A 10,423-nucleotide genomic window follows, 5' to 3' on the forward strand; every position below is an offset into this window, starting at 1 on the left:
TAAAGCCAATGTGGCGATAATAACATGTTAATGAAAAAGAGTGTGAATAAAATGAAAACTCTTTGTTTTATGTTTACATAACTGATGATGATAAGTGTGGATGTTAAACGCAGATTTGTGTCAGTCATTCAGCGCGAGCGCCGGCTGCTGGAGAACATCGTGCCTTTGAAATGTTTATATAAAAATGTTCTTGATGTTTATTGTTATAGTAATATGAATTTAAGAATATTTTTTAGCTGTTTGTAAATGTATAAATATACGATAACCTGGTTAATAATTTTATTGTGTACAGTACATTGATCATCGATCATCATTGACAGCGTTACTGTCTCATATATTTTCTCATCACGGTGTGCGTGTGTATGGACGCAATACCGTATGTAAAATAAATATGGCAAAAAAAAATGAAGTGAAAGATATGTCGAGTGAAGTTTGAGCCATACAGTCGCTCAATGTATGTAATGAGGACTTCTCTAGTCTGTGCATGAATGCGGAAGTGGAAACTCGCTTCCCCTCGCGCTTCCGGGTTCCGCCTCGGCTCGCACACATCCTGACCGTCTGATCACTTCACTCGGACCCCGGAGCTCACCGGCGCATTAACCCGCTCGAGATGGCCGCACGGTTACCGGCATGTGTTGTGGATTGTGGTACCGGGTGAGTATTTCTCCCGTATCTGTTTAAACTTTCGCTCACTGACCCAAACGGAAGAATAACGCTCCGTGCTCGCACACACATACACCGTTCAGATGCTTCAAACGTTTATCTATTCATGACTCTTTTTGTGTTAAATGTTTTGTATCCTTTTGGATGTGCTGCTCCAACACACAGACGTGCAGCGATTGTTGTGAGATGTAATTGTCAGTCAGTTTGAGGTGATTGTGAGGTGATGGGTGGAGCGACACATCTGCAGTCCATCGAGCAGCTCTTTGGAAATCCGCTTTTTCAGCTCCACCAACGAGCATCATCATGAAATGAATTTACGGCCATTTATTGCGTTTAACATAAAGGACAAACTAAAGAAAATTAAGTTTGATGAGCCGTGAAAGGATTGAAGACGTTTTGTGCTTCGCGCATGCGCACATCTGCTTCCTGCTACTGCACTTCCGTATTTTTTTCTGCGGCCTTATATGGGCAAACGTAGAAAAACATGAATAATTGTTGATTATTTTCCAGAAATAATAAAAATATTGATGAGTTTTTAAAGCTGAATCACAACAGGCATAACATGTAATGCCGGACGTTTGCTCTTTAATGTTTAGACTTGAATGTTTTTTTAATGTCATATGTAAATGTGTGTGCGTGCGTGTGTGTGTGCGTGTGTGTGTGCGTGTGTGTGTGCGTGTGTGTGTGTGTGTGTTGCTGCTAATGCAGCCAGATTTTGCTCCAGAAATGAACTACATCGCTCAGTGGACGTTAAGAAAGTTTATATTTTGGATTTGTGTGTTGTCAGTGCGGAAGGGGTTTCTCTCTGTAGTATACTAGTGAGGACATTACATGCACTTCCATTGATTTTCTATCAGGGTTATGATATATTCTAACCCTAACATCATAATCACACAAACATGTGTCCTCTATTACATTTAAAGAAAATTTTTTTTTTCACAATTATGGGCCTTTTATTTAGTGAGGATCAGTCAAATGTCTGACCCTCACAGATATAGCTTAACCAGTAAATACACACACACACCCACCCACCCTCCCTCTCTTTTCTCACACTCACACTCACACACACAATCAGCTTTACTTCAGCGTGTTTGTTTAGTGATGTTCAGTGTGTAGTTCACAAGTTAACAGTTAAATGAATGTAGAAAGACATTGTGTGTTTGTGTTGCAGGTACACTAAACTGGGATATGCAGGAAACACAGAACCACAGTTTATCATTCCATCATGTAAGCGTTCAGACGTCTATAATAATCCTTAAAAATCTTTGTTTAGCGCTCATGGACTGGATTAGTCATCTAAATGATTTGATGAAAGTGTAACTTGCTCACACACATTCTCATCAGGCATAGCCATCAAAGAGTCTGCCAAAGTGGGCGATCAAGCCCAGAGGAGGATGATGAAGGGTGTGGATGACCTCGACTTCTTCATCGGAGACGAAGCCATTGATAAACCCAATTATGCCACCAAAGTGAGTGAAGCATCTTCAAATGTACATCCATGTTTACAGCAACAAATATAACACTTGTTGCTCAGTCAAAATGCAAAGTTTTAGTTTTTAGATTTATTTAAAGATCTGTTTGGATGCAGTGGATGTGATCTTTGTAAATGAATTGTGAATGATTGACTTGTTTGTTATATTTGAGCAGTGTGTCTCTCTTATCACTGTATCTTGTGTGTTTGTTCTCCAGTGGCCAATAAGACATGGAATTGTTGAGGACTGGGATCTGATGGAGAGATTTATGGAGCAGGTGATCTTTAAGTACTTGAGGGCTGAACCTGAAGATCATTACTTCCTGCTGGTGAGTGAAAACTGCCATCCATACAACCGTCATCTTATGATTGTGTCGTTTTGTATGAGGACGTGTCTTTTTCTCACTGTACAGAATGTTTGTGTTGTGTGCTGAGTGTCATATTCTGTGAATAAGATCAGTTTATTTCCTCCCGCAGACTGAACCACCGTTAAACACGCCAGAAAACCGCGAATACACGGCCGAGATCATGTTTGAGTCCTTTAATGTTCCAGGCCTGTACATCGCTGTGCAGGTACACACACACACACACACACACACACAGACATTGGGTTTTTATGCTGATCAAACTGTTTATCGTTTTCTGTAACCCTCATCTTATGGTGATCTGTGTTTGTCAGGCTGTTTTGGCGTTAGCGGCGTCGTGGACATCCCGTCAGGTGGGGGAGAGAACGCTTACAGGAACTGTCATTGACAGCGGAGATGGGGTTACACACGTCATTCCAGTGGTGAGTCTCACACACACACACACACACACACACACACACACACCTTACACCAGCTAATCAATCCAAAATCCAATCAAAATTGAACAAGAACATGCTCGAAAGGCTCTAAAACCACATGGAGAGATGAAGGACCGCCTCTCGCATGTCAAGCATCCACTGTGCTAAAATGAGTTAGCTGGTTACTTTTATTTGAATCATTTTTCAGAAGATTTCAGACCTGAATTTGTGATCACATGGATGTTTATGTAGAGTTTCAGTGTACTCTAGTGTTTTGATTGGTTGACAGGCGGAAGGTTACGTGATTGGCAGCTGTATTAAACACATTCCCATTGCGGGGCGGGACATCACATATTTCACACAGCAGTTACTGAGGGAACGAGAGGTGGGCATCCCGCCAGAGCAATCGCTGGAGACGGCCAAAGCTGTTAAGGTGAGTGTTTGTTGAAATCGCTAATGTAAAAAAAATGTTTGCCAGATACATAAATGTCAATGTGTGCGTTTCTTTTAGGAGCGTTTCAGTTACGTGTGTCCCGACCTGGTGAAAGAGTTTAATAAATACGACACAGATGGATCTAAATGGATCAAACAGTACACTGGGATCAATGCTATTAGCAAGAAAGAGTTCACCATTGACGTGGGGTACGAGCGATTCCTGGGACCAGAAATCTTCTTTCATCCTGAGGTCTGTTTCTCACACACACACACACACAAACACACACAGTATTGATGCGACTTGCTCTGTTTCTTCCTTCAGTTTGCTAATCCTGACTTCACTCAGCCCATCTCAGAAGTAGTCGACGAGGTCATTCAGAACTGTCCAATTGATGTCCGCCGTCCACTCTATAAGGTTAGTCCGAAACACACACACACTCACACACCGGATGATATGCCTGACATTATGTACAGCCAGAATAACCCATGACAGTGGAGGAGCGTTAACAACTGGCCAGCTTTTATCCCCCTTAATACACGGCTGCTAACCTCATGAGTAGTCACTATTCAGCGAAATTCGCCATTCTGAATCAAAAATATGTCATTTATGTGAGACAGCTGCTAGTCTCCCTTTGGAATGTCCACTTCTAGAGATCTGCCCTTCTAAGTGAGAGAGGCTCTTGGGTGTGATTGATATTCGACCAAAGTTTCAGTAGCAGAAGCTGAAGATTACAGATGACATTTCATCATTCTTTTACAGTTTGATCAATTGCTTCATAGTTAGGGGTGTAATGGTTTGTGTCACGGTTTTAGGGTCACGGTTTCGGATCGGTTTGTACTATGCTCAGGGAAAAGGGACTACTGACTAATTAAAAATAAGAACAAATAATCGTGCTACAAGTAACAGAACCAATAGAACAATAAAGCCAAGCAGAAATAAAAAAAAATACTGTATAGATACCTTTTAAGGTAGAAATGGATTTAAGTAATCAATTAAAACATAACATTGCACATGTACAAATTAAATAAAGATTAATGATAATTAGAGTTATAGAAGCAGTGAGTGTTTTTTTTTTTTTACTTTTAACAGACGCATGAATATGACACTGTCGCTTTAAGAGGAATGAAACCGATCCAGTACACTGATACTGTACGCATGCGGTGTTATTCGTCCGTTCACTTAAAACATAGCCTATGTTTGTAAATATACTCTACAAGAGGGGCATGTTGACCGTCTTCATGTGTGAATTCGTCCGTTTAAGTGCAAGACTTCAAATCAACTCAATATTAGCACCATGTCTGAGACTTTCCTAGAGAGTTTCTTCTGCATCATCTTGCACTTAGATGGTTAAATTGGCAAGAATTGAATGAGTTTAGTTTAAACGGCAACATGTGTTGTTCTGGTCTCCCCTGCACTTGTGCGCTCACAACACTTGAAATTTATCTATGTCATTTGATTTGTTGTAGGTATTAAATGTGTATCCATCGACCAACATACATCAGCTGAACTTTGTCAGTCTGTTTTATGCAAACCATATAATAAATGTGTCGTCAGATTTAAGATGAGCCGTGGTCCAACCGTGTGCCGATCCGTTTGTGGAGAACTGTGCGGTTCAATTTTTTACCGAGAACCGTTACACGCCTATTCATAATGTTGTTAGGAGCTGCGTGGATTACTTAAGTTTTGCTTGTATCTGCTTTTTGACCTAAATTTTTTATTAAATGCTCTTAAAAGCTCTTAATTTTTTTGAGCTCTTATAACTAACATCAATCAGGTCCTGGACTTTATCTCTCTTAGTAACTCTCTGTATATCATTCTTGCACTTTTTCTCAACCCTGCATGTTTTAAAACCGAACTTCAGATGCAAAGCGCTTTGCTTCCGATGGACACGCATCCAGTTTGTATTTGGAAAGAGTTGGGAAGGTACACCTCTCAGAAAACAGGGACAGAAGAAGATCATTTTAGATGTTTAATTACAAACTTGGAGCATGTTTTTAATGAAAATATCAAATTCGACCAAAATGGATATTTTCACATTTTCCTGTTGCTCAAAATGATTATCATGTGATTAGCTGCTGCTCCATAGGTGTCATGTGGTGTACTTGCAAACTTTTGCAGGCATAAAGAAAAGACAATAAAGTTAAATATTTTGAATGATTTTTTCAATTTCTAGCCATGTAAACATGAAATAGTTATCATGGCTTAAAGCACTGAAAAACATACTATAACATGAGTCACTATAATTAACGTATGATAAACATGTTGATTGCACTTAAACACGGTCTGCTAACTTACGAGACAATCTTTAAATAAATCCGTAAAGCCAAAATAGTCCCTCACTACTGACATCATAGTTCCTCTGTTTCCACAGTGCCATGTTCTGTTGAGCCTGAGGCCATTGTACAACAGTTCAATGTACAAATCCATTATTTTAAATGCAGTAGCTTGGGAAGTGCGCTTAAATAGAGAGCGAATGAGGTGCAACACGCTCTCTTCACTCACAGGTCATCACCACGAGAGAGCAAGCTTACGTCCAGAGTACGTTTGGAGAAAGCCACATGCCGTGCAATTTCCATGCGTTTCTTATGCTTTTGAGATGGTACTGGTCAGATACGAGCAGGGCTGCGTCAAACTGTACATCCCCAGAATTAATCGTTTAGCCCTAACATGATCATTTGTAAATTGTTGGTGTTGAGTGGTTGTTATTGGGGATTAACTGACCTTGGAATGTTGTGACTAGCCAATCAGAATCAAGTCTTCCAATGCGATGTGTAATAGTGTTTTAACAGCCTTTTTCTCTTTCAGAACATCGTACTGTCGGGAGGTTCCACCATGTTCCGTGACTTTGGTCGTCGTATGCAGAGAGATTTGAAGAGAACAGTGGATGCTCGATTGAAACTCAGCGAGGAACTCAGTGGAGGAAAACTCAAGGTCCCATTTCCAGAAGAACACTAGTGTTGATGTGCTGATGATATTGAGGAGCACAGCTGAATGTTTGCTTTCTCTCTGTCTCTCTCACAGCCTAAACCAATCGACGTTCAGGTCATCACCCATCACATGCAGCGATACGCTGTGTGGTTCGGAGGATCCATGCTGGCATCCACTGTGAGTCACACACCTCTACATATCCACCCTCTCCCGTCCTGTCCGATCTGATCAGCTGATCTCTGGTCATTTCTGTCCGATCTGATCTCTGGTCATTTCTGTCCGATCTGATCTCTGGTCATTTCTGTCCGATCTGAGCCGTTGATCTCTGGTCATTTCTGTCCGATCTGATCTCTGGTCATTTCTGTCCGATCTGATCTCTGGTCATTTCTGTCCGATCTGATATCTGGTCATTTCTGTCTGATCTGATCCACTGATCTCTAGTCATTTCTGTCCGATGTGATCCGCTGATCTGTGGTCATTTCTGTCCGATCTGATCTCTGGTCATTTCTGTCCGATCTGAGCTGTTGATCTCTGGTCATTTCTGTCTGATCTGATCCGTTGATCTCTGGTCATTTCTGTCTGATCTGATCCACTGATCTCTAGTCATTTCTGTCCGATCTGATCCGCTGATCTCTAGTCATTTCTGTCCGATGTGATCCGCTGATCTGTGGTCATTTCTGTCCGATCTGATCTCTGGTCATTTCTGTCCGATCTGAGCCGTTGATCTCTGGTCATTTCTGTCCGATCTGATCCGTTGATCTCTGGTCATTTCTGTCTGATCTGATCCACTGATCTCTAGTCATTTCTGTCCGATCTGATCCGCTGATCTCTAGTCATTTCTGTCCGATGTGATCCGCTGATCTGTGGTCATTTCTGTCCGATCTGATCTCTGGTCATTTCTGTCCGATCTGAGCCGTTGATCTCTGGTCATTTCTGTCCGATCTGAGCCGTTGATCTCTGGTCATTTCTGTCCGATCTGATCCGTTGATCTCTGGTCATTTCTGTCTGATCTGATCCACTGATCTCTAGTCATTTCTGTCCGATCTGATCCGCTGATCTCTAGTCATTTCTGTCCGATCTGATCCACTGATCTCTAGTCATTTCTGTCCGATCTGATCCGCTGATCTCTAGTCATTTCTGTCCGATCTGATCTGTGGTCATTTCTGTCCGATCTGATCCGCTGATCTCTGGTCATTTCTGTCCGATCTGATCCGCTGATCTCTGGTCATTTCTGTCCGATCTGATCCGCTGATCTCTGGTCATTTCTGTCCGATCTGATCCGCTGATCTCTGGTCATTTCTGTCCGATCTGAGCCGTTGATCTCTGGTCATTTCTGTCCGATCTGATCCACTGATCTCTAGTCATTTCTGTCCGATCTGATCCACTGATCTCTAGTCATTTCTGTCCGATGTGATCCGCTGATCTGTGGTCATTTCTGTCCGATCTGATCCGCTGATCTGTGGTCATTTCTGTCCGATCTGAGCCGTTGATCTCTGGTCATTTCTGTCCGATCTGATCTCTGGTCATTTCTGTCCGATCTGATCCACTGATCTCTAGTCATTTCTGTCCGATGTGATCCGCTGATCTGTGGTCATTTCTGTCCGATCTGATCTCTGGTCATTTCTGTCCGATCTGAGCTGTTGATCTCTGGTCATTTCTGTCTGATCTGATCCACTGATCTCTAGTCATTTCTGTCCGATCTGATCCGCTGATCTCTAGTCATTTCTGTCCGATGTGATCCGCTGATCTGTGGTCATTTCTGTCCGATCTGATCTCTGGTCATTTCTGTCCGATCTGAGCCGTTGATCTCTGGTCATTTCTGTCCGATCTGATCCGTTGATCTCTGGTCATTTCTGTCTGATCTGATCCACTGATCTCTAGTCATTTCTGTCCGATCTGATCCGCTGATCTCTAGTCATTTCTGTCCGATGTGATCCGCTGATCTGTGGTCATTTCTGTCCGATCTGATCTCTGGTCATTTCTGTCCGATCTGAGCCGTTGATCTCTGGTCATTTCTGTCCGATCTGAGCCGTTGATCTCTGGTCATTTCTGTCCGATCTGATCCGTTGATCTCTGGTCATTTCTGTCTGATCTGATCCACTGATCTCTAGTCATTTCTGTCCGATCTGATCCGCTGATCTCTAGTCATTTCTGTCCGATCTGATCCACTGATCTCTAGTCATTTCTGTCCGATCTGATCCGCTGATCTCTAGTCATTTCTGTCCGATCTGATCTGTGGTCATTTCTGTCCGATCTGATCCGCTGATCTGTGGTCATTTCTGTCCGATCTGAGCCGTTGATCTCTGGTCATTTCTGTCCGATCTGATCCACTGATCTCTAGTCATTTCTGTCCGATCTGATCCACTGATCTCTAGTCATTTCTGTCCGATCTGATCCACTGATCTCTAGTCATTTCTGTCCGATCGGATCCACTGATCTCTAGTCATTTCTGTCCGATCTGAGCCGTTGATCTCTGGTAATATCTGTCCGATCTGATCCACTGATCTCTAGTCATTTCTGTCCGATCTGATCCACTGATCTCTAGTCACTTCTGTCCGATCTGAGCCGTTGATCTCTGGTAATTTCTGTCCGATCTGAGCCACTGATCTCTGGTCATTTCTGTCCGATCTGAGCCGTTGATCTCTGGTCATTTCTGTCCGATCTGAGCCGTTGATCTCTGGTCATTTCTGTCCGATCTGATCCACTGATCTCTAGTCATTTCTGTCCGATCTGAGCCGTTGATCTCTGGTCACTTCTGTCCGATCTGAGCCACTGATCTCTGGCCATTTCTGTCATTTTCTACTGAAATTATATAAAAAGATTTGTATCAATTACAGTTTATGTGATAAATGTGTGCTTTGATTAGAGCTACAGTTGCTTTTAGCCTCATTTATCAATGCAATAACATTACTGACTCATCTTTCTCTCTCTCTCTCTCTCTCTCTCTGTGTTTGTTTTGTTAGCCGGAGTTCTACCAAGTGTGTCACACCAAAAAGGATTACGAAGAGATCGGGCCCAGCATCTGCCGCCACAATCCTGTGTTTGGTGTAATGTCTTAAACACACACAAACACACAGTAGATGGTCGGGTGCAGATGCAGCAACGATTACTTTTCTATTGTTGGTCCTCTCAGATAGTAAAACAGCCGATGGCTGCTGGAAACAGAGTTTCTTACATTTTTGTTGATTTTATCTCTATGTAAACAAATCAAAGCGCTTCAGTCTGGTGTGATGTGATGTGATGGAATAGATCGGATCATAATGCGATAGATGATGAAAACTGGACTGGATTGAATATAATTGTGCTGTTAAAGAAATCACATGTTGAACTATGTGTTTGGAGGAATCTTGTCTCTCTTTTAAGGTTTCGTGGAAGAAAAAAACACCCTCCAAATCAAAGCAAAGTTATTCTTTTGCTACTTTGCTACTCTCCTGTCCTTCAACATTTGTAACTAAAGGAAAAGTAAAAAAAAATCCCATAATCTTGACTTTCTTTGCTCATGGTGTTTTAGATTCTCACCTGCTTTTACTTTCATTTTGAAAATTGAATAAGACTATGATAATGATGAGCTAAAGTGGAATAATGGCAGTATTAACACAAGCTTCTTTCCATAAACTAAAGGCAGACGGTTTGAATATAAAAAATGTAAAGGCAAGAACATTCCAATTAAAGCTCGTCCTTTCTAATGAATTGCTGTCTGATGTGAATTATATTGTTATTGAAATCAATAAAAGGGGTGATTTTATAAGTGAATAAATAAGCATTTAAAGGTAACTGTGATCTCCAATGTTCTGCTGAAGTTTAGTGTAGAATCTGAACACTGAGAATAGTAGATTGCATATTATTCAGCAGACTTTCAATTCTTTTTATAAAGTTTGACAGTAATTATTGTCCTGACAGGCCTGAAGTAGAAAATAATCAGGACAAATCTGAAAAATGATTCATTTTTCATGTTGTGTGAAATGTCAAATGCATTCGGGGTCAAAGCTGCCACTCACTGCAATAGTTAGCTGTGTCCTCCTGAGGTCTCATCCTCTAAGGACGCAGTATACGGAGGATCCTCATCTTAGAATTAAAAGATACGTCCTTCGTAGGACTAATGGCAGAAAAGGTAACAGGAAGTTCCCATCACACACCTGTC

At 41.7% G+C, this 10,423-nt stretch overlaps 1 protein-coding gene across 1 annotated transcript; it reads left to right on the forward strand.

The window, feature by feature from the left end:
* The first annotated feature begins 497 nt into the window (after nucleotides 1-497).
* actr3 (actin related protein 3) lies at nucleotides 498-9,972 on the forward strand. Its single transcript, XM_056755685.1, has 12 exons — nucleotides 498-654; nucleotides 1,835-1,890; nucleotides 2,008-2,132; nucleotides 2,353-2,463; nucleotides 2,612-2,707; nucleotides 2,814-2,921; nucleotides 3,208-3,351; nucleotides 3,430-3,603; nucleotides 3,676-3,768; nucleotides 6,160-6,285; nucleotides 6,376-6,459; nucleotides 9,246-9,972. The coding sequence occupies exons 1-12, from the start codon at nucleotides 611-613 to the stop codon at nucleotides 9,339-9,341; spliced, it is 1,257 nt and encodes a 418-aa protein (XP_056611663.1). The 5' UTR covers nucleotides 498-610; the 3' UTR covers nucleotides 9,342-9,972.
* The last annotated feature ends 451 nt before the right edge of the window (nucleotides 9,973-10,423 follow it).

The sequence above is a fragment of the Triplophysa dalaica genome, chromosome 8, assembly GCF_015846415.1.
Source record: "Triplophysa dalaica isolate WHDGS20190420 chromosome 8, ASM1584641v1, whole genome shotgun sequence".
In the NCBI taxonomy this organism is placed as follows: Eukaryota; Metazoa; Chordata; class Actinopteri; order Cypriniformes; family Nemacheilidae; genus Triplophysa; species Triplophysa dalaica.

Excerpts from the sequence above, each read along its gene's own strand:
- actr3 (XM_056755685.1), top strand. The coding sequence starts at position 611 with ATGGCCGCACGGTTACCGGCATGTGTTGTGGATTGTGGTACCGG. Across the intron at positions 6,286-6,375 it reads TCAGTGGAGGAAAACTCAAG|CCTAAACCAATCGACGTTCA; the intron begins GTCCCATTTCCA and ends TCTCTCTCACAG. Across the intron at positions 6,460-9,245 it reads GATCCATGCTGGCATCCACT|CCGGAGTTCTACCAAGTGTG; the intron begins GTGAGTCACACA and ends TTGTTTTGTTAG.